Source organism: Vespula vulgaris, chromosome 1 (genome assembly GCF_905475345.1).
Source record: "Vespula vulgaris chromosome 1, iyVesVulg1.1, whole genome shotgun sequence".
In the NCBI taxonomy this organism is placed as follows: Eukaryota; Metazoa; Arthropoda; class Insecta; order Hymenoptera; family Vespidae; genus Vespula; species Vespula vulgaris.
The window spans coordinates 16,077,780-16,102,414 of NC_066586.1; the positions used below are offsets into that span (position 1 = coordinate 16,077,780).

Consider the following 24,635-nt stretch of genomic DNA (forward strand, 5'->3'; position numbering starts at 1 on the left):
TACGTAGAATCGTAAACGGTGGTTACATCTTTGCTTATTTCATATTTGTATTCTTATATTTAAAAATGTTTGTATTAGTATAAAAAAAAGGATATATTGACCGTTCATGGAATAAGTATCATTGTAGCAACTTTACGCTCACATTGCGTGTGCGTAGAGTGTGGAATCGGTGTGCGCATGCGTCAACGTGATCAGCTGTTTAGAACGTAGTCAGAAACCATTTTTACACGGAGGCGTGTATCTCGATCGAAATGTTGCTCTTTCGCGGAGTTTTCGAGCCTTGGATGAAGAACGATCGTGTTATAAAATATTTTCTTTTGCCACGGTGAATATTTTCAGAGTTTCGAAAGGTCGATGTGACACGTTCAACACCGGAAGTTTTTCTTTGGTAGCACCACGTCAGATTTTTGCAGTGGTGTGGTAGTGGTGGTAGTGATGATTGTGTATGCGTAAAAAACATGGATGTTCGGTCGGCGCACATTTTAACACAATTTATATTATGAGATTTCTGTGAAAGGAAAGATGAAGTTTCGTGTGATTTTCGTATATTGGGCACTACTTTTTACATCGGTTGTGTCTAGGTAAGATTTTTGAACTGTTTACTTATTTTTAATATTTAATTTAAGAAATATATATATATGTGTGTATATATATATGTATATATATATATACATGCATATATATCCTCACTCCAAATTAAAAATATGAAAATTCACATTGCATATATAATAACGAATTTCTTTTCTTTAAAAAGATTTCTTTTTTCTTGAATTCATTGATTTATCAATGAATCAAAGTCATATAACCTCTTTATTTATATTCTTATTCTCTACCATATATTATTTTATATCATGAATAGAGTTTGAACGGTAGTAAATGTAATTCTTTTGTTATTGTAATTCTTTTTCTCTTACAGTGGACTGTTATTTCTAATAGTTGCTTCAGAAAGTACAGAAGATAGGACAGGAATAGAAAATGATGGAAATCTATATATGTTTGACAATTTTACAACTAATGATGAAAATGAGAAGTATGAGATACCGGAGATTACAATTGCTCAAGTACGAAGTCCAGCAATAGAGAATGAATTTCTCGAGGTATGTTTTAGAATATAAATTTGAAGAGCAAAGGATTTGATCTTGGCAAATAATTCTTTATTATTAATAATATGAGGGGTATATTTGTGAAATTGATTAACTTTATTATGATATATACATTATGCAATGTTATATAGTTGTTATTAAGATATATATATATATATATATATATATATATATATATTATGTAATATTATATAATTGTTTATTATATAATTCTGAATATATATCTTTATTTTTCTAAGGAAAGTGCTACCAAAGTAACTTCTAGTTTTGATACTGTAAATACATTGGATGATCGTGTGGAAAATGATTTGGAGATTATGGCAGAAAGTATCATACAACAGCCTAATCTTTCGCAAGGGTGAGTCATTATTTTTCTTGAAAATTTAACACATTTTTTAAACGAATTAATCTATTTAAGGCAATTAAAGTTAATAAATTATTACGCTTATTTACGTTTTGATCGCATTATTACGAGTATATCATTTATTTTGACGCTAAAAATTAATCGTCGTCTTATGATGAAATTTTGATATTTTTCACATAACGTAAAAGCGTTAATCCACATGATCAAATAATAAGAAAATATTCATTTCACCGATCAAGATCCAATAACAAGATCGCGTCCTTTAATCATGTCCAACAGAGATGATTGATATACGATAAATCAAATAAATCGTACATGAAAATATCTTAGATTAGTTTTATTTTTATATTATTTTTTTCTGCTTTAAAAATATTTTTATTTTATTGCTATAGATTTAGTAATCGTATGATCAGTCTGCTTCGTTTCTTCTGGAACGGAATCTTGTAAATCGTATAGTGCGTTTCCGCTTTCATTACGGACATTCGATACTCAGACATTTCACCAGACATATATCGTAATTCTTGACTTTAATTACGCGAGTCGTCTCCTGCGTCTTATCTCGTATCTGCCTCTTCGTTTTTATTGTAGGGTGGGTAGGTGGGGAGAAATTATGAATATTGAATAAGCTCGCGTAACAGATTAATTACGCTCTTTCAAGACCTTTTTATTGCGATAAAAAAAAAGTACAAATAGAAAATAAATATTGATGTTGTTTTTGATAATAATCGTAAATGAAAGAGCATTTGTAATTTGTTTAAGCATTCGCAATTCTATGAGATCATTTCAAAGTTTTGGAGGTATAATAAATTGTACACAGAATCGTTTACATCTGTTAGTACAACGACTTTGATCGACATAATAGCTCTCTTGTTCTCTTCGGTTAATGGCACTGGGTGTTACGCTTGTTAACGTACGAGTATATCGTTTATTGTTAGAGAGTAAATTAGGCGCCCCTTTCGTCGCTAAATATAGACAAACGCGAAATGCCAATGTTTTATTCCTGTACGCGGTAATCAATGTCACATACGCGTTGAATTTTATAAGTAGAGATATACACTTGTGTATATATGTATAATGATTTCGTTAAATCAATTTATTTTAAATGTTGCAGTGTTTTTTTTGTTTTTCATCGACTGGAAATACGATAACGTATAAAGACTTGTCGAATAATTTATAAGAGTAATTTATTCCAACGAGAAAGAAAATGGCGATTGCCAAGTTGCGTTGTAATGTTTCTGCGTCACACAGGTGCCATAGTATATTCTCATTAATAGACATGTTATATTGAATTACTTATGCGCTTATATTTCACGGATTCTATTAATAACTATCAGGTTATTTGAATGATTTCTTAGAGAAACGGTTTTATTATTTATCCAAGTTGTCCACGTGAAAAGTGTAGGTATCTTTAAAAATTCGCTTTTATCGCGTTATGCTAATTAAAAATATGGTAATCAATTTAAATGAACTGGATTTGAAAGGAATACTATTGTCGTCGTCATCGTTATCATCGTTGTCGTTGCCGTTATCGTTGTTATCGTCGTCGTCAGTGACAATGTTCAAACTTTGGCGCGCTTTTACGAAAAAGCACATAACGCGATTTACTCGTAATTTTCTTTCGCCAAGTTTCGAATTTACTTCATTATTTAACATTTACTTTAAAGCCGTTGAAAGGAAGAAAAAAAAAATAAAAAAGAAAAGAGAGAGAGTCGGTTAAAAGGCTAAAGCTTGATATCTTCCTTCTTTTCTCAAGGTGCTTCGAAATCGAGTTAAAAGTTCCTAGAACGAGAACGTTGCGTACTACAACAATATTAGATATTTCTATAGCTGCATCCCAGTATCGAAAAGTCGATAAAACTAGCTTTGACAGCTGTCGTTACTCAATATCGCATACCATGGATACTGATATCTTTTTAACGGAAATTACAAAGAATTATTCTTATCTACGTAAATTGTATACTGAGTGAATTTATGCGATAAAATTGAAACGTTTAATGACATGGTTTTTATTTTTCTTTTTTTATTTATTTGTTTGTTAATTCGTAAGTAGGTATATTTAAGAAATATTTTTATTTTATTTTTTTCGAAAATTCCTATTTAAGTATTATGTAATAAGTAAACGTTGCGGTAACTGTGGGTTAAACGATCGAATAGAGATGTAAGGCGCGTGACATTAAAATCACGTGGAAATGCCAGAGAGAAGCCATCGCAAAGTGTTTGGGTGTAAAATCAAACTGGCTTTGTAGGGTCATGTTTAGGACGAGAACGAAGCCCCATTGTCGCGATGTAGGATTTAAACGTTATTTTCTTTCTTTCTTTTTACATATTTCCTTGTGGAATTTGTTTTGATAAACGATTTTATAATTTCGAATACTACAATAAAGAAAGAAAAAGAGAGAGAGAGAGAGAGAGAGAGAGAGAGAGAGAGAGAGAGAGAGAGAGAGAGAAGGCGATGATAATGAATAGGATTTTTTTATTCGTAAGAAATAAAATTAATCGATTTGATTTGACTCCGTTGAATTTAATCGTGACTTCGATACTTGTTTTTGATTATTGATACATTAACTTATAATATAATCAAATTTCTTGAAATGATATAAATGGATAAAATGTAACGAAAAGAACATAAGATTAATGTTAGTTCGATATATTTGTAAAAGAATCAAACATTAAAATATAGCCACTAGATGCATTTGTCGTAGTTACTGCATTGGCTACGTTCCACCGATGCATTATCGGATATTTGGTGCATCGTAGGAGAGACGTGTGATGCACCAATTATCAAACGAAGCCAGATCGATAATATGTGTGCGACTACTTGGAGGAAATTGATATAAAAAAATTATACTGAAATGCCTATAAGAGAGATAATTTACTTATTCATAAAGACATATGCATCGAATATATACATACCCATGCAAGCAAAAAAAAAAGAAAAAAAAAATTCGATACTTCACATAAATGTCCTCCATAAATTTCACAGAGTGAAACGATAACGAATCGTGGACTTTCGATGAATTAACCGCTTTCTCGAATTCCGTATCGAGAGTATCGAGATTTATGTTATCCATTCACAGCCTAGATTAAACGTATCTATCGTGTCTTCATTTTCTGGGTCGGTCATATTTTCAAGAAAGTATGCCTTTGAAAAGAAAAAGAAGTAGAAAAAGGATAATAATAGGTCTAATGAAAAAAGATAAAAGAGATTACAGTTCGATATAAATTTTCGGAGATAGAAAAAAAACTGTCTCATAGGGTATTCAGTCTCGAAAGAACGAGACGAAAAGGATACGAGAAAGCATCGGAAGAAACAAGAAAGAAAGTCGCGACTGCTTCGAAGAGGGAGGAAATGCTGTAAATGGAGTAAAATGTGGGCGGAGAGCGATAGTGGCGGCGGCGTGGCGCTGTTAGCCATGGTGGGGTGTGAGATAGGGGTGGGGGTGCCACTGCGAAGGGTCGTTCGAGGCGCCGCTCGAGGGAGGACATCAGTCGATGTAAGGACGTCTACCGATGTAGATGTTTTCATTCTTCTTATCTACTTTCCGAATGCGGAGAAAAGAGTTCATAGCATCTCAAGATGCGAGAGTGTAAGAAAAGTGTATATTTTTCGTGAGATTAAGTGAAACAAGCCGGTTACAGGTGGCAAAATTCAATTTTGGAATATTATAAGTGGAACCGGTATTGGTGAGTTTGGTAGGCAACAATCAGTGTTCTGTATCTTTTTTCTTTCTCTCTTTTTTTCTCTATCTTTTTTTCTCTCTCTTTTTTTTTACCTCTTCCAAATGTTAAAATCTTCTAAATATCATAAAGTATCTCTCGAACGTTCGAAAAATACAATTGCGTCATCTATCGATGAAATAATATTAACAATAATAGATCCATCTGTTTCCAAATACATTTGTAAATAAGAAATTGTTTTGTTTTAAGCATATGAAAATTATACTTTACCAGACGTTTCAAAAGCTTCCTTCTAGTATCATGTTCCGAGTAATTTTCGTTGAAAAATTAAGATCTTCTCGTCGATCTTCAAAATCATTATTATTACATCGATATTCGAACCGGAGTTCGTTGTCGAGATAGAAGACGAACGCAGTACTATTATTTTAATTATGATTTATCAATGTACTCGATTGCGGCCGAGTTTCATGTTTCTTGTTTAGTAATTACATCTACGATACTTACCTTCATAGGATATATTGTGTACGCATCTATGTATGTATGTATATATATATATATATATATATATACACACGTACATTTATCTGTGTATACCTTGCACGATAATAAATCGTCAATCGTTTATCAAAAGTATCGGCAAATCACGAATGTGTCATCACACGTGTATTGTTATTAACACTTAATAGCAACTTAAATATTTATCTTTTACAGGAGTCTACATTTCGAATCGATAAAGAAACGAAAAACTCGTTTCTACTAAGAAGAACGTATTATATTTTCGAAATATATAGACGTAGTATGTATATTGCGGAAGACATGTTTCGACGTTTGGATCGATAAGAGCGTAGAATCGCTCTCAGTTTTCAAAGTTGCAGTATCCAACGAGAGAATCTTACAAAATTTTTCTTCTTCTACTTTCAGAGTAATATACTCAAAAGTTAGTAACAGTTTACTTCGCCCTCATTCTGTAGATATTGTGATACTTGAAAAGTCCTTCGATTTCAAGCCGAAAAGTCCGGATACTTTGTTATTTTCTTATAATATCAAATTATTTCAACGTTGAATTTCTTATTTTTTATTTAGATTAGTTAAATACTGCGATTCTAAATTTGTTGTTTTCTTATAATATCAAGTTATTTTAACTTTGAACTTTGTTTTGTGTATATGTCTATTTGTTGTGTGTTGTGTGTGTATATATACATACACATATATATAGAAACAGATTATGATACGCTCTACGCGAGCTTTCGTGTGGTCACCTTTTGTCGGTCTGACCACACGTCAACTTGTTTCACTGTCGCACTACTTACATACATATATCGAACAAGTTGTCGCAATATTTCGTTGATTTATCTACCTTATTTTTATTTTCTCTTCGAACTAGATAACAAATTCTTATCATCCATGTTCCCAATACTTCGTAATAATATCTTCAATAACGTGTAGTTCGTTTCGAAAGTATAGTCCGCATTTCGCGAATTATAAGAGCTAAATATTTCTCTGAAACTTCTAAATCAAATAATTCGAATAATTGTTTCGTTCTATCACGTAATCGTTAGATTCTTGAGAAAATTGAATTTTATCTAAAACACATACTTTCTCTCCCTTTCCCTCTTCCTCTCTCTCTCTCTTTCTCTGTTTTTCTCTGTCTATGTTAACTTTGCATTGGTGATAATAATATTATCATGAGTTTACAAAAGTTAGTGGATCAATTAATGCGAGATATAAAGAAGTTTGAAAATGTCTTCACATTTTAGAGATCAATGCTCGTTGATTCATTTCATTTAGCGGTAAAGATTTTAATAGTACTTGTTAATGAAATATATGTCACAGGCGAAAACGATTGCCGCAATAATAACGAAAACTCCACTCGAGATCATCTGATCGCTGTATTGCTCGACATATCGGAATATCAAATTGTTGGGGAACTCGGTCCAGTCACGAATCAGGACAAGGCCGGCTATAAGACAAAGTACCGCCCCCATCACGGAAAATGCTATAGCCTGTAAAATAAAAATGGTCCTTGTGATATAATCTTTCTCAAATCGACTTAATCGTCTCGTCTTAATTAAATTTTTCTTTTATCAATTCAACTTTGTTCTTTTCACTTCCGCTGCATACCTTTTTATTTGAAATATATTTTTATAGAATACGTCCTCGGAAATTCTAAATTTAGATTGTTTGTCCTTCAGAAAACAAGAGGATATAACGGAACATTACTATCGAACAAGCGCGATGAACTACACGTTTCCAGCTAGCAGAGCACATTTCTCAATCAAATTTGAATAATTTGTACTCGCAGGAGGCCCGTGTCCTCGTTGACTAGAACGGAAATTGTAGTATCAACGAGAGAATTATACTCGTGATCTCCTTTTTTCTATATATGAAGGGTTGTCGAAGGATTATCGTGATTTTTTCAAAATAAAAACACGTAAAACTATGAATAATAGAGAGTACTACACTTACAATATACACTTACCGTTTTCTTCGGTATACGGTCACCAAGTAAATGGCACAGGATGATGATAGCATTTATCAAAATATAGCCGCAGAGAGATACGTAGACAATAGCGACGTGATCTATGTCTTCTCGATGAATCTCATTGAAAGGATTGACTATCAGACCAATTGATATGATGCATAAGATCTAAAAAATCCAGTTGTTTATTTAATGGAAAACGTATTTGTTTTTTTTTTTTTTTGGTCATAGTTTTAGGCAAAAGTGTTTTTTTTTGTTTATTATATAATATTAAATGTAATTAAATCACGAATAAAGATTTTGGAATGACGAGGAAATATATTTAAAAGAAATCAATTGAAATCAATAGACAGACAGAGAGAGAGAGAGGGAGAAAGAGAGGGAGGGAGGGAGAGAGAAAGAGAGAGAGAGAGAGAGAGAGAGAATAATCAATATGGCTATAGTAACACTTACAAGTTCGATGATCTTACAGAAGAAAGGAGCCTCCTTGAGATATTTTTGAAGTCTCGATGAAAAAGATGGTTTTTCGCTTTCTTCCGGCATTTTCCTCTCACGATTAACTTAAAGATTATAAAAATCTAGTCCCACACTTCTGATTGTTTCACCAACAAAAATCTTGTATTTTCCGACGTTCTCTATCTCTCTCTTTCTCTCTTGCTTTCTCACTTTTACGGCGAACTAAACAACGCCCAGATCGTTTGCGAATCGTCGTCTTTCAAGAGCCGACTATCTAGTCGCATCTAGTCGCGTAAGACTAGCGATGGTATACGATTTACGTTAACTAGAGTAAGTCCCCACTTCCTTGCCATCTAAGTGCATTTAACTCGCAATTGCAACGTTTTTGGTACTCAACCTTAGATCCAAGATATTAGAACATTTTTTATTATTTTCTTAGGTTTTTTATATCAAAATTTATCGAAAATAGTTATTCGAATATATAATAATTAACATAATATAATGTATATACATATATTAATGTACATCGATTTAATTTTTTTTCTTCTTTTCTTTCTCTTTTTTTAAATCTATTTCTTATATATATATATATATATATATATATATATATATATATATATATATATTCCAGATATTACTAAAGTTAATGAAATTGAAGACTTCGTCGAGAATGATTCGATGTGAAGGTTCAGGTTACTCAGGAACTTTTCAGTATCTCGATTAAGTTGCAAACTTTGCAACCAGTTGAAATCCTTTCTCATTAGGACTATCCTCATAACGATGTTCCTTTTGATGGTGCTTGACCAAATCGCTTTTCCATAGTGTCAGTTAATTGAATTTTATATACTGTTTTACATATACAGTCAGTGTAATTCAAAATTCACAATAGTTTTTAATCTACATTTTAAAGGATTTATTTAGAGCGAAGTTCTTTCTTCATTTTTTTCCCATTAATATTTTCTTCATTTTCAAAAAAAAAAAAATTGAAAAAATTGGAATAAAAAAATAAAAATATATATTCGATTGAATAACATGCATCTTCTACTCTTGCTGAAATAATAAAAAAAATCGTAGATAGAACATCGTAGCCCTGAAATGCGAACCACCTTCTTGTTTCATATTATGCACCGAATCGCATAAAAGCGAGTTGACACGCGCGCGCTCTGCAAACCAACACCTACATTCATCTCTCATTGTCACATTCTTAATTAATCGTGCCTCGTCATCGGTCCTTCCGAGTTCTGACCTCCTCCTTGTATTTCTTTCTTTCTATCTTCCTTTCTCTCTTTCTCTTTTTTACTTCCCTCTCTTTCGTACTATTCTTTTGTTATTCCTTCACTATCTCCAATGCTTTGATAATTCTTACCGTACTTTGCTACGACTATGGTGTCATTCGGGACATGAACTCGAGATTGAATGTGGGCCGATCCCTTGAAAGAGAGAGAGAGAGAGAGAGACCCATATAGACCTTCGTGTTTTTTCTGGACTGACGCACGTTTCTTCTCTCTTTATCGTATTTTATAATTTCCTTTTTTTTTCTCTAAATTTCTTTTTCCTTTTCTTTTCTTTTCTTTTTTTTTCTTTTTAACTTCGAACATTCTGATTATTATGTTATTTTTAACTTAATCTTGAAAAAGTAGATATATAAGAATGACATGATATACGATTCAAATTTGTTTGTCAATGACTCACGTTATGTTTTTCTTAACAAAATATTGCAGTAATAAACAAGAGAATCATATCGTTTATCTTGTATCTTGTTTTTGTTTTTTAAAACGGTACGTTCGTTCGTTCATAACATGTATTTTGTGATGTTTTTTTTTTCTCTTTTTATCTCGTATTTCTAATTTTTTTTTTTCTTCTTTTCTTTTGATTCGTTCGTTGAATTCAATATTGAAGAATTTAATTTCGAAATAACAAAGAATTCAATTTCGAAATAACGAAGAATTCAATTTCCAAATAATTTGTTCGAACACCTAATCATTGGACGGACGAGCGACGGAATGAAAAATATGAAAAGTATGAAAAGTATGAAAAAATAATGTTATCGCGAGAAAGTTTTTTATTTGATTTCCTCTCATCTTGATGTACTATTCGCAGGACAATTCTGTCATCTTTTAGGAACGTCACAGTGTAATGGATTTACGATGCATCGGACGTACGTGTCTCTCCGAACGACATCCAATTTCTTTGATAAAAGTGTCCGAGACAAACTTAACGTTCAACGAACGACTTTCGAACGAAGCTAAACTATATAGTTGGTGAACTAGTATGCACGACACGGCGATTACGGAAACGCGTGAAACAGAAATTGCAAAGAAGTTTGTAGTTCGCGTACATAGACCACCATGAAACGACCGCAGGCAGATGGAAATAGTCAAGTAAAATGGAGAAATCAAGCTTTGAGTTACGATGAGGTATTATTTATTGAAAGAGAGAGAGAGAGATACGTCTTTTACCTTTTATATTCTATCTTAACAATAATTCTCCTTGTTTTCTCAGTTTTATTTAACTTGACATCGATGCCGAACTAATCAATTTTGGCTATTTCGTTCCTAACATTTATAATATCTTACTATTGTTGACATTCGTTGGATCGAAAATATTAACGATAACATCAATAAGATTAAGTATAAGAAAAGAAATTTCGTACATACGTTTATTCTTATTTAAATAAAATATTCGAAAAATATAATTCTTGTTTTGTTCTTTTTTTTATTGTTTATTATTGATTACGTTTATCCACAATTGAACAGGATAAAATCAGATAACGAAAATTTATGTCAATATTCAAATTTTAAAGTCTACTACCTCACGATCTACCAATTTTCACGGCGAACGATTTTGATACCGCGTTTCGTCAGCGTACCGTAACAAAAGTGCAATTGTGTTCGTCGGGGAGTAAGTGAAATACGCTGGACGTCCATGATAAATCGAATATGGATGGGAGAAGCTGTTGGAAATAATATATTAAAAAAGGAAAAAGAAAATAAAAATTAAAAAAATCGCTTGACATTATTCATTTTGAGAAAAAAGTCGAGCTGGTTTATTTCTTTCTCTTTCTCTTTCTGTTTCCCTTTTTTCTTTCTATTTCAATAAACTACGAATAATTGCTTTCGAAATGAATTGACGATCGATCCTAACGTAATAACTTCAATAGAATGCATATATAATTTTTATATGTTCTTATCATACATTGAAATAAATGTTCGGAGGAAAGAAAGGATAAGAAAGGAAAAGCTGTAAAATCGACGCTTAAGAAATTTTGTCCTCTTTGCATCGATGCCGAGCGAGCTTTCTAAAAAGCTCATTTCGAGGACGTCAAAGGCCAATGGCGGTGGTGTACCCAACGACCTTTTTTTTTTCCTTGAGTATTTCTACGTGTGTATATATATATATATATATATATATATATATATATATATATATATATGTGGATACACGGTGAAGCATTTTTATCCTTTCTAGGTCAACTGAATTTTTACGTAAGCCGGGACGACGATGACGACGACGACGACAACTACGACAACGACGACATTGCTGTATGTTATTATTTAACGTGTATGCACGTGAATAACGACTTGGTGGGATTTGCAATAACGGTAACCCAATTCGTAAGCTTTCTCGATCTTTTTATATTTCCTAATCCAATTCCTCTTCGTAATAAAAGGGAAGAAAGGAAGAATCGTTGAAAAGAAAAAAAAAACAAATAAAAAAAAAGATAATCGACAAATTTTGAAATTGACTCCCAATCAATCGTGGTCGACACGCAATCAATGTTGGGTACCTAGTGATTCGAAAATCAGTGGGAAGTATCCATTACGAGCGAAAGCGGAAACGCATGAACCGCCTTGCATGTTTGACGGGGAACGTCTCTCTCTCTCTCTCTCTCTCTCTCTCTCTCTTTTTCGTAGGTATATTGAAGAAATCGTTGGCGATATCGTTCGATGTCGACAATTCGACCCACGATGTCATTCTTTCGTGTGAAAAAATACATCGATGTTGCAACAATATCTCGAAGTGAGTACTAGAGAATAGAGGAATTGGGTGCGCTGCCCGATCTCGTTGCAAGTTTATAGTTGATAAATTTTTGGAATTCTGCGCCTACCATCTCGCCCGTCTGATTTATCTCCACCGTTCGAATGTAAATCAGGCTTTCTCTGAGTAATAGTGGTTCTTTCAAAGGAACGCGGTTTAACGGCGGTCGTTAAGTAATCGCGTACTTCGATCGATCGACTTCTCGGCTTCTCTACGATGGAAGCCGATAGTTGTGCTTCGACCTAGCCGCGAGCACAGTACCGCCTCCTCGAAACGTTCCTAACCATAAGGAATTTTATTTTTATTTGACTACAATGGTCTACTTTACGCGTGGGTCGATCTCTCACCGCGCCCATGTCGCGAGAAGACCAAAGTGTCTTGTTCCTTTTTCTTCGGTCTACAGGAAAAGGGACGTATGCGGACGTGTGCAGACATATGCGGATGTGTGCGGGCGAAGAACATTTTCATTTCTCTTTTATATATATATATTCTTCCTATTTTAAGGATAATATTTTTTTCTACTCTTTTGAAAGGACAATTTTAAACTATCAGCATAAACTAATCGGTCGAGTATCTTTTCTTTTTCCAGCTTAAATAGATGCGTGTTTTATAAGAGTCATCTCTAATCTTTATTTAAACAAAATTTATCTTCTTTTTCTTTTCATCAAAAAATCAAGCTTTTAAATCCGCTTATCTCCTTATGAACAATTACAAAGTTCAACGAGGAGCCAAATCTATTCGGGAATTATCAAAGATTTCTATGATGAGATTAACCCACATTTCTAGACGAGATATTCTAGTCTTGTCGTTTGAAGCAAACTTTCCTATCGATGATTAGACATTAACTTGAGATTAAAGTCACAACTCGTTAATCGATCTCTCGTGTGTATTTCTCACATTTCTCTCTCTCTCTCTCTTTCTCTCTCTCTTTAAGGACTCCATAAACATTTTAACGTAGGTAAGAGAAATAAGTATTAGAAAACGGCATAGACTATGAATTCGTTCCGAACGCGTTTTCACCGACAATTAAAACGGAGACAGGTTTACGTCCGATAAATCGCACGAGATCGAACAGGAGATATATATCCTATACTCTTCCGATAGGCCATCGGGATCCATAAAACGGAACGAGTATTTCTGCGTAGTCACTTAGAGTTGATTGGCTGTCTTGTTAAAATGAATAAATGCACGCGCGGTTGGTGATTTTTCTCGTGGCGACGAGTATGTACACCACACGAGAGGAGGAAGCTTATTAGAAACGCTTCCACCGGCGATACTTTCATCCTGGATTAGATTATTCTCTCTGTAAACGAGCGTGTCCAGGTGCTCTCTCGCTAAAATCGAGCCACATAGGAAGGTGGGGAAATGAAACAGGAGGGAAGAAACGTTCAAGTACTTTCATGTAGTTCCATTTTTATTTTCTAATCCGGTAGTCTCTCTTTCTCTCTCTCTCTCTCTCTCTCTCTATTTCTCTCGCATGGCAACAGTGATCAGGTATCTCGATGTATTATGTTCCTTCGTCTTTCTAAAGCGATTTCCCCTGTCCCGTCGAATCAGGACTCGGTGAACGAGACGTTCTCGATTTTCCAAGCCGATTTGACCATGTTTAGAAGTAGGAGTCTGAGTGAGCGTTAGTTGGGCTCGTTAGGACACTCGATACAGGAACGAGTCGTCGATTTGTCACCGTTTACTTCCAAACGTTCGTTTGTCAAAGTAACGAGACTCTAACCGGCTAATCTCGTCTTTGACGAGTAATTTCTGAGGAAAAGGAAAAAAAGAAAAAGAAAACAAAACAAAAAAAAAAGAACAAAAAATATTCTTTAAAATTCCTCTTAATTGCATTCGCTTGTATTCCTCATACTTACTTTATATATTTCTTTCTCATTAAATCCGTTAAATAGTTATAACCGGCATTGTACCTTCGTGCATGCTCATAGTTTCACTATTGTTTCTGCAATAGAACTTTTCGATTAATATAATCTGTAACAAGTTAATGAACATTTACTGAAACAACTGTATTGAGATCGTTATCTTAAAGAATTTATATCAACGTCTTTGTAAATTATCGTATCAAAAAGTTTAGTTGGTTGGCACCTCAGGCTCATAAATTATACGAGTCTATCTCGGCTAACATCAAGCGAGTAATTTCTCGTTGATGCTCACGACTCGCAAACCGGATTGATTGACCATTGAAAAACGTTCGGTAGACCGTGAAACTATCGATGACCTTCTTACCATTCACGGTAGCTGTCCTACGTTTTTAAAGTCTCCTTCGCATCCAACCTAGCGAGGTACATTCATATCTTTGTTCTTTTTTTCTTTCTATATATATATATATTTTTTTTCCTTGTTCTTTCATAATCCATTTTCTATGCAATATTTTCTGTCAATTTATTACAACTACTTGGAGCTTAATATCTCGATTACATGATTAAATAATCATAAACTAGTTTGCTCGAAGAAATTGATTTAGGATAGATAATTCGTACGACCTTTCAAATCGATCAATAGATGACTCATTTGTTATATACTACGTTCGAGACTGTACTTAAATTGAATTTTACGATCAGTTGATCGTTTCAGCGAGATAACCAACTTTTCTTCGTTACCAAACAATAAATATCTATCTATTCGACTATTTTTTAAAACAATGTCGACTAAAAGAGTTGAACTTGAAAAAAAATTTAAGATCGATGATCAAGATCTAAACGGGAAAGGTGAAGAAAATAGAAATTAAAATGATGACAAATCCGTGATCGTCGGAGGTCCTTCGATCTAAGGAGGACATGGCCAAGGGTATGGTGAAGGACCAAGGCGAATGTCCTTTATACTGGGTCGATGATTCAGGGGGACAGCTAAGGTATCTCCTACGAGCTGCCGCACTTTATTTAACGGTAGTAGCAGCCTTGTGGTGCGTCCCTACCTGCCTCTATGATCGGTGAGGACATTATCATCAAACGATCTTTATCGATTGCGATCTTTATCGGTGTTAACCTTTTTTCCTATTTGAAAGTATCATTAATTTAAGAAGATCAGGAAATATTCAATGTGTCCTTTCGTTTCTATAATTTTGTATTATTTTTTTTTTCTTCTGTTTTTTTTTTATTGTCGTATTTATCTACAAGAATAATTCATTTATTTGAAATAGAACATGAGAAAAACAGATACTCTATTCGCAGAATTTCGGAGACTGGGCAAGCAGTTGTATTGACATTGGTGGATACAGCAGCAGCAGAATTGCAGAACCTAGCTGAGCCAAAAATTGAACTCGATTCACATTCGTCCGTAAAGAATTCGAGTACGAAGAGTAATGATAGGAGATATCCCGAGGATATACACGATGCTGAACCATCCACGCAGATACCGAGTCCTTCAACGATCGAGGAAGAAAGTATCGAAGAAGATAACGATACGAATATTTTGTCGGACGAGGATGAACTTCTGGGATTGCATGGGACACCGCATGGAAGAAATGTTAACGAGAAAACTGCTGACATCGTGGTGGTCGTCAGAGCTGAGCAACAAAAGGTCGCAGTGGATGCCGTCGATGCCGTTCAATCAGAAGTTCGATCGGAGGAGGAGGAAGAAGTCGAGCTACCGGAAGATTTGGCCAAAGTCGAGGAAGCTTTTGGGACTGCATCCGAGTTGAACGATACCGCAGCGAGAGTTCGATTGATCAGTGGAGGCAATAGGGACGACGTGGCTGCTGCAGTGATCATCGATGGTCTCGTTGCATCCGGGCCATCCGACTCGCACGAGGATATACCATCTTTTAGCGAATGGGCACAGAAACGATTGGAGGAGGCAGAAAAGAAGAAGAGTGAGTATCGAATCTCTAATGATTCGACTTGGATTCAACGTAGATTAAGTGGCATGTGTTCTAATTGACTATTCACTCTAGAAATTAAAGTGATTTATTAGATTACACAACTGCATACTTGGGATCCATTGCTCTGACTGTTATCTTATATACTCTTATTTCTTGGATGGGGCAAGACCTGATTTCCCCCAAGTACTTTTCAATTTCGTTTGATATTCAATTGACCACTGGTATACACTTGCAGCACATCCAAACGCCTCGGTGCAAAATCCAGGAGGACCAGGTCGAGGTATGGGCGGTATGAAGGTCCGTTCGAAGAACTATGCTTCTCCGGATTGCGGTGCGAAGATCGTTGCTGTTAATCCGGAAGCTCAACACGCTAAAAGCGTATTGGCTGCCACGAGGGACGAGTACATGTTGAATACTTGTACCTCACGCGTCTGGTTCGTGGTAGAACTCTGTGAAGCTATTCAGGCAAAGAAAATCGAGTTGGCAAATTTCGAACTGTTTAGTTCGTCGCCAAAGGAATTCTCCGTTTACGTTAGCGATCGTTTTCCAACGCGAGATTGGAGTCCGGTTGGTCACTTCACCGCGAAAGACGAGAGAGACATTCAAAGCTTCGCATTGCATCCTCAACTCTTTGGACAATTTATCAAAGTGGAACTTCAATCTCATTACGGTTCCGAACATTTTTGTCCGATTTCTCTCTTTCGTGCTTACGGTACGAGCGAGTTCGAGGTACTCGAAACGGAAACGGAGAATCAGATATCAAGGGAATCGAGTTCTGATGCCGAAGACGACGAGGACAACGACGAAGAGGAGGTACTTGATGCCGACGGTGTTCCTTCGAATCTCTTTGGTAGCGCTAGGGACGCCGTTCTCAGTATCGTTAAAAAAGCTGCAGAAGTTCTGGTTAAGTCTAGCGACTTGACTGGGAACAACATAACGAAGATTCAACAGAGCATCGATTCTGGCACCATATTAGAAAATTCCTACGACAGTTGTACCACACCTAGATATACCATTCTCTGTCCTAAATGTTCCGATCAAAAATTTGCCAAAGTTTTTCAATTGGTCGGCTGCAGGGATCGACAATTGGACGATCTTCTGAAGAACCATCTGGTGAACGAGACTCTTAGAGAAGATGGATTATGTGCCGATCATGGTATCGATATATCCTCGATCGATCGAACGAAGGAAGAAAATGGAAGCAGATCAAAAAGTAAGGCAAGAAATCTTCAGGCAACATTTTTCTCTTCCGTCTTCAAGCCTGAGTACATAGTCGCGCTTTGCAACGTATTGGCAACGAAAGAACGCAAAGTGGTGATGAACACTAGCTACGAGATCCCTGGCAGTGAATCGGAGAACGTGACGCAGAAAGATACTATATTAAAAGCGGAAATCACCGATAAGAGCACCGACCTTCCTATGGTATCCCCTCCATTACAAATCACTACCACATCTGTGACATCTCCGAAGGATACCAAACAACGTCAAGAATCTTCTAATGAAAAATTGGACTCTACGACTTCAACATTAGTCGGGAGCTTATCCAGCAGCGAGAGTTTGGCTTTACAAATAAAACCAACAAAAACTTTGAGCAAAGAGGATCTAGGAAGAAAAGAGCCATCTTTATCTAGTTTGGAACCTAGCAAAGAAACGGCGGAAGAGACTTTACAAGGTGAAATTATTACAACTGCACCGCTTGTTAAAAATTTACCAACACCAACGTTGAAAGTCGTTGAAGAATTGTCGATCTTTGGAGCAACCGAAACGGCAACTCAAACTGTAACTAGTGTCCCAATAGCAAATTACGTTACTCAAGAAATCAATAACAATCTTCCTTCAACTCTAATTGAATCCGGTGAAACTATTACTCAGAGTAGAACTGAAAGGACAGAGAAAAGTGAAAACGTTGGAACGAAGAAATTGGAACAAGTGGAAATTGATGGTAAAGGGAAGGGAGAGCCTAGTGAACAAGAAGGGAAATTATCTTCTCAAGATCATCTGAATTTTGACACATTGCTTTCGGATTTGAAGGACTTAGAAAACGATGCGATCAATTTGCAAAACGGACCGGCTGCTGCCTCGAACGCGCAACCGACTGCAAGTACGACGCCACAGCAAAAAGAGTCAGTTTTCCTCAGGTTATCCAATAGAATCAAGGTCAGTGATAGCTTCGTTTAACTAAAAATGAGACGAATAATGTGATCAATTTAAAAGATTTGAAAATGATAAAATTTTCGAAGTATATATTGAATATCTTTATATAAAAAAAAGTTTTAAATATTTTTTTAATGCATATATTTTCAAAGTCTCATAATACTTTCCATTTAATCTGATAAGGATTTAATTAAGATATACGATTAAACTCTATACAGGTAAGCGCATTATATGACAAAAGAAAATAATATCTCTTCTCTATTAAATATAATTTCATTTGACAGGCACTCGAAAGGAACATGTCTCTGAGCGGTCAATATTTAGAGGAGCTGAGTCGACGTTACAAGAAGCAAGTGGAAGAAATGCAACGTTCTTTGGAACGTGCTATAACGGCGATGAGCGAGGAGTCGAGAAAAGGTGAGGAACGTGATTTAAAGAGACTCGACGAAATCGCTGCTTTACGAGAAGAGATCGCAGTACTCTCGAAATCGGTCGAATCGATTCTACATGATCGAGACAGTTGGCGTGGAAGATTCTCTGCTATTGGCCAACACGCTCTTCTCATTTGCCTCGAAGTATTCGTGGTTATTCTTATCCTTTCTTATTGTCGAAGAGCCACCGATTACGAGGAGGAAGACGAAGAACAGGCAACGTCCAAGAAAAATACAGCACGTAGAAAAAGTGTTGAAAATCTACCGAACGCTTCAGCTATTAGCAAAAAGATCAAGAAACGACGACCCAGTGAGATCGCCTCTCATATTTCAACCACTTATCACGATCTTATGATCGACGATCACTGCCACGAAACCAAAAAGGAACGAAAAAGGAAACGTAAGAAGGAAGCAAATGCAAAGATCGTTGTTGGTATTGAAGGAAAACGGGAAGCGATCAAATATAAAAGTACTTCGAGTCTTGTACCACCGACGAATACGTTCGTTTCAACGAAAAGAGCTTCGTCCACTGATCCACCGAAAGTCGAAGAGATACAAGTTCAACATAGCCAAGTCAAAGACTCGAAATACATGACGAATATCACAAGTGGACTGACCAATGAAGAGAAAATGATTTATAGTATGAAAGAATCGGAAACGACTCGTGAAAGTAATGTTATGCTTAGTCGTTCAGAAGATAATGATTTTATCGAGACACGTTTGTTTTCAATTAATCCTGATAGATCTATCATACCTGTCTCTACCTCACAGACTACTGATTTTTCCAAAAATGGCTCTTCCAAGTACGGTGGGATATTGAAGGAAGGAAGACTAAGTTCTCCGTCCTTCATGAAGACAGCTTTAGGAGCAAGAAAAAAGAGAAGTTCGATTAACAACTCTGGCCAAACACAGCAAAGTAGTAAAGAAGAAAAATGGGAAACTAATTCGGGAAATTCTTCGAGCGATAGATCGTCTCATAAGGAATCTCCTGAGACGTCGAGAACTCTTTTGGTACAGGTTGGCAATGTAAACGGTAGTGCTGCGAACGGTTTATTGGATGAAAGTGACGAATCGAGAAGTAGTAGCGTTACTCCGACTTCGTGGAAAAAAGAGAAGAAAAGTAGCGGTCTAAAGAAGATGGTGAGAAAGATTTTTTGATTGAAGTAGATCCTTGCCAGTGTGTGATACCACGGACCTGCTAGTTGTTCGAAAAAATAATTGTCGGAATGAATTATCTCGTCTTTCTTCGCAAACATATTCAGATTTCATTTTTCTGTTTTCTTTTCTTTTTTTTCTGACGGTAAAGTCAAATTATTTATGGTTTTAAAGTATACTGGGTCCTATGGACTCTATCGATGTGTCGTCGATCAAGTATCGACAAAGTCATTATTTCTTTCATATGTTTAATGAGATAAAACAGCTAAAAGACTTATATAGGGTGTAATAAAACTACGCGGCGAAACTGTAGCGATGAATACCTCATATGTAGAGAAGACAAAAAATTTGTTCTATCAACATTAATTAAAATTAATTCTTAAATTTTTAGTTAGGAGACTTTCAAGCGTTATCTTAGTGTACTGCAATTATGTTTATTTGTTGGAATTGCGATACATCTTTTACTTGAATAGAGGTCTTAGCTCATCGTCCCATCGAGTTACGAACAATGCTCCAAAATTCCTAGCTTTGAAGCTTGTTAGATATTGTTGGAGTTTACATATATTATGTCTTTGTTATTCATTCTATTGCGTTGATGAATTTACTCAAATGATTGAATTCGCGTCAATACGTTTCTTTTATGGTTTTGAGAATGTCAGTGCTCTAAGATCATACTTGGAAGTTTTATAACTCAGAAATTAAGCATTTTCAGATTCATATTGATCTAGATAAAATCTATTTTTTTCTCTATATATGAAAAATTCATTCGTGAAGTTTTGTCGTGTAATTTTGTTACATCTTGTATGCATATAATTCCTCATATATTTAAAAACAAAGTAAAATTTTTTCAAAATAGATTTATAGTTTAAAAAACTTCGATAAAATATAAATGTCTTGCAGCGATTAGTCATATATAGTCAGTGATTAGAAAATTATCACAAATTAGAGAGACATTAGAAATATTCTTTTCAATTCCATTCGGTATATATACATATATGTGTGTATATATATATATACATACATAGATATATATATACATATCGTTTCTTTTTTTTTTTCTTTTAACATTTTTTCAGGCTCGCCGAAATACCCACCAAATACGTTAATATTCCAAATACTTTATTCAAAGATGGAAACGATACAGAATAATTTAATTCTTTAGTAAATTTCTAAAATTACTCCAAAGGAAATATATTATCATATAGAAGCGTGTCTTAAGAATTTCTAAAATGTGAGTATTCTTTTCATAATATCTTGTCATTTTTAATGCAGTATCCGCTTAGAATTGTTAAATAGAACATATAGAAGATGACTATTGTTTTATACATACATATTAGCATTTGCAAAAAACCTATAATTTTTTATGTCATTTATCTTCGTCATAGAAAAAAACATAATCGACTTGGCAAATTTTTAACGCATGTCTATAGCTATCTTTTTTTTTTTAATTTGACTAAAAATCTTAAATATAATATCGTAGTCGCGTTGATCTCTTCCTCTCTCTCGCTTCTAATAATTATTGTTATAATTAACGAAGAGAATTAGGTAGAGAGATGCGAGGAGGAGAGTGAAATAAAACTCTCGATAAAACGAGGTTGCGGTTTAAACAGCCGAAAGATTGAATTACTTGTCGTTAAGAGAAGAAAAGTAAACCAGTGATCTTTATATAGATATTTAGATTAACGTAGATAGATAAATAAATAAACAAAATCCTTGTTGACCAACGGAATGGATCGTGATGCTCTTAAATATCGAGACATTTATACCAAGACGATTGACGATTATTATTCGAGTTAATGTTAGTAAATAAACAAGAATGGAAAAAATTAAAACTTATGAATGTGACCGATTTAGATAGACTAATTATCGACGGATATTGTAATCGTAATAAATACGGATCGATATATATATATATATATATATATATATATATATATATGTATGTATGTATGTATGTATATATATATATATATCCCAGAATCGTTTATATAAAATTACAATTTTAATTTATTCAATATCGATTTCATTAGAACAGATCTTTCTGATCGTATAAACATATTTATTATAATATGCGTTTATATACATTCTTTGTGTCGTAAATGTTGACTTTGATTTATATATATACATATACATATACATATACATATACATATACATATACATACATACATGCATACATACATACATACATACATTTCTTTTTCCTTTCATATAAATTCTTTAAAAAAATCCATCTTGATTTCCTTAACTATCTTATCGTAATTGAAACTTCTAAGTCAGAAGGTGTGCGTGAAAAATCGACGATTGCTTTGCGATAGATCAATATATCGATAGAACAATAGTAAATTAATATAATTGCACTTATTTTGTAATTCTTTTAATCGAGCTCATGTTTGTCGTTTCTTTTCATTTTTGTTCTTTTTTCTTTTACAGAAATCCATCAATGTCTTCCAGCAATGTTACGTAATCGTCTCATTTGCTGTTTCCTTCCCCTTCCTCTGCTTTCCCTCTCTTTTTTACAATTTTATTTTTCTAGACCCAATGAAAATTCATCTACCGTCATTAATCTCATTCTTAACAAATTTCTTATGAATCTTAAAACCTATTGAAAAAAAAAATTTCATAAATGTTTATCTCGTATAAATGTTGGATTTCTTTAATTCTATTAACAGACTATCGCAAAGAATATCTCGGACACACAAAGAAATAACGTGCCAGCATTTCGTATTTGGTAAAACGAGAGAATAATAATAATAATAATAATAATAATAATAATAATAATAATAATAATAATAATAGTAATAATAATAATAATACAAAATAAGATAAAAAAATTTTTTAAACGAGCTGTGATAAAACACTCCTTTAACTTGTGAAGAATGACAGTGGTGGAAGCGTAATTTCCAAGTGAAATAAGAAAACAGAGAGAGAGAGAAAGAGAAAAAAGAATGGAAGAAAGGAAGAATGTTCAGAATTACTTAAACTTTAACCAAGACGTGTCCTATTACTTAATGTGCATTTAAAGATTCTAAGATAATAATGAATGAAGATGAGAGTACGTGCTGTATACTCGATCGATTCTCGATTCTCGAGTTTCATTCGAGTATATATATATATATATATACTATAGATATAGATAATCATCTTAATATACATCAATAAATGATACATGAATTTAAGCGTACAGTGCTAAAGTAAAAAATCGATCATTATGTCTCCGATCATCGTAAAAGTATATACTCATAATCATATATTCATCGTAATTGCTTATTATCATTTTCATAATCACTTTTATTTTGTTAATGTTCGCTGATATATATATATATATATATATATATATATATATATATGTTCACTACATGTGATAAAGATGCGAAGCTCGACTTTCAATTATTCAGTTTAGTGAGATAGCACTGTTTATTCCTATATATATATATATATATATGTATATATATGTATGTATATATATGTGTGTATACATATATGTATATTTTACCTATGAATTTATTTAATTGATTATAACAATTATATTGTTCTATCGTAATGACTGTACTTAATCGCACGAAAAATGTACAGATTGAGAAGTATTTCTCTTTATTTACAATATTTGTTATAAAATAAAAATCGATTTGATCGAATTTATTTAAAAATTATATTTCATCTTATTTATAATGGTTTGTATATAAAATACGATGTTATTTTATTATGAAATTTGTTCGGTGACTTTTATCGATGGTAATAATTCAAATGGTATTAGACAATCTTGGTAGAAATATATTAAAATTTTTAATTGGATTATTAAAAAAAGGATTCCATCGATTAATGACATGTGAGTATATGGATAACAATGAAGTATTGAAGTAACTCTCGAATATAATATTTACGCTTAATGTATTTAATATTTGCTTATATTAGAGAAGTTACGTGTATTATTTATTAAACAAAAAATATAATAAACTCGCGTTATTAAGACTATTACATCTAAGGAACGTCGAGCTACGTCATTTCGAAACAATTATTTGCCTAGTCTGTAATATCTAATGTGTGATTATATTGTATTTTTTTTTTCTTTTTTTGTTTTATTTTTTCTTAGCAAGCTGTTCAAATGATTCGAAGCTCAAACACAGATAGATCAAGATAATATACTATGCTTCGAATATTTGTGCGATATTTGCAATTATGTGTAAATATAATGAAAGCGATAATATCGTAATGATTATATACGTCATTTCAAAAAGTCCGTTCTTGTGCATATAATCCTCGGAGGATCCTCGGAGAATATGTATTACATATTCTTTGGTCATTATAAATAATTATAAATGATTTTTTAAAAAGTCTGTTTTTGAAGATGACCTTTAAAAAAAAAAGAAAAAAGCCATGATAAATTTCTAACATAATATACGAAATAAATAATTTATCATCAAAATTTTATGCACAAAAACGAGCTAAAATAACATCAACAATTAGCTTTAAGTGATATCGTTTCAAATAAGCCTGATATGTAATGTTATAGCATTTGAAAACTGAAATAACAACATTATAAAAGAATTAGTTAAGATTAGTTCAATCACAATAGATAGTTATGTTTAATAAGAGAAAAAACATTTACTTCTAGATTAACTGACCGCTTATTCTCACCGATTTGAACGATTTAAAAAAAAATCATGTATGTACATTGGAGTAAGCGAAAGTTAGATTGTTGTAAATCAAAACAGTACGTGTCACATGGAATATGTTGGTAAAATGAAAAGAAAAAAAATTACAAAAAATAGCAAAATGACATATAAATCATTTTACAAAAATAAATGTAATATTACGTATTCAGTCAATTATTATACAATTTAGAATATGTAAATTATTAATTATATCAATTATCATATAAATGACAAGAAGACTATAAAAAAATATATAATCCCTTTCACAGTTTGTTTTCCTTTTTTTTATGTTA

At 33.5% G+C, this 24,635-nt stretch overlaps 2 protein-coding genes across 9 annotated transcripts; one reads left to right on the plus strand and one right to left on the minus strand.

The window, feature by feature from the left end:
• Positions 1-15: 15 nt before the first annotated feature.
• LOC127062650 (SUN domain-containing ossification factor) lies at positions 16-24,498 on the plus strand. Of its 8 annotated transcripts, XR_007781177.1 has the most exons (8): positions 16-581; positions 917-1,097; positions 1,343-1,461; positions 15,298-15,938; positions 16,183-18,104; positions 18,386-19,672; positions 20,764-20,918; positions 23,781-24,498. XR_007781177.1 is itself a non-coding variant. In XM_050991255.1 (7 exons), the coding sequence occupies exons 1-7, from the start codon at positions 523-525 to the stop codon at positions 23,826-23,828; spliced, it is 4,257 nt and encodes a 1,418-aa protein (XP_050847212.1). In that variant the 5' UTR covers positions 16-522; the 3' UTR covers positions 23,829-24,498. The 8 variants fall into 8 exon arrangements, 7 of the variants coding, with proteins under 7 accessions (XP_050847212.1, XP_050847222.1, XP_050847236.1 ...); XM_050991255.1 differs by lacking the exon at positions 20,764-20,918; XM_050991265.1 differs by lacking the exon at positions 23,781-24,498 and having other exon boundaries at positions 20,764-21,595.
• Positions 5,667-8,378, minus strand: LOC127062777 (uncharacterized). The gene is made up of 3 exons (XM_050991505.1): positions 8,078-8,378; positions 7,625-7,792; positions 5,667-7,148 (listed from the first exon to the last, which is right to left on the minus strand). Exons 1-3 carry the CDS (start codon positions 8,165-8,167, stop codon positions 6,945-6,947), a joined length of 462 nt encoding a protein of 153 aa, XP_050847462.1. The 5' UTR covers positions 8,168-8,378; the 3' UTR covers positions 5,667-6,944.
• Positions 24,499-24,635: the final 137 nt, after the last annotated feature.

Coding starts and splice junctions, on each gene's coding strand:
- LOC127062650 (XM_050991255.1), top strand. CDS start 523: ATGAAGTTTCGTGTGATTTTCGTATATTGGGCACTACTTTTTACATCG. Junction 1,462..15,297: donor CAGCCTAATCTTTCGCAAGG/GTGAGTCATTAT, acceptor CTCTATTCGCAG/AATTTCGGAGACTGGGCAAG. Junction 18,105..18,385: donor GGTTATCCAATAGAATCAAG/GTCAGTGATAGC, acceptor TTCATTTGACAG/GCACTCGAAAGGAACATGTC.
- LOC127062777 (XM_050991505.1), bottom strand. CDS start 8,167: ATGCCGGAAGAAAGCGAAAAACCATCTTTTTCATCGAGACTTCAAAAA. Junction 7,793..8,077: donor TCTGTAAGATCATCGAACTT/GTAAGTGTTACT, acceptor TGGATTTTTTAG/ATCTTATGCATCATATCAAT. Junction 7,149..7,624: donor ACCGTATACCGAAGAAAACG/GTAAGTGTATAT, acceptor TTTATTTTACAG/GCTATAGCATTTTCCGTGAT.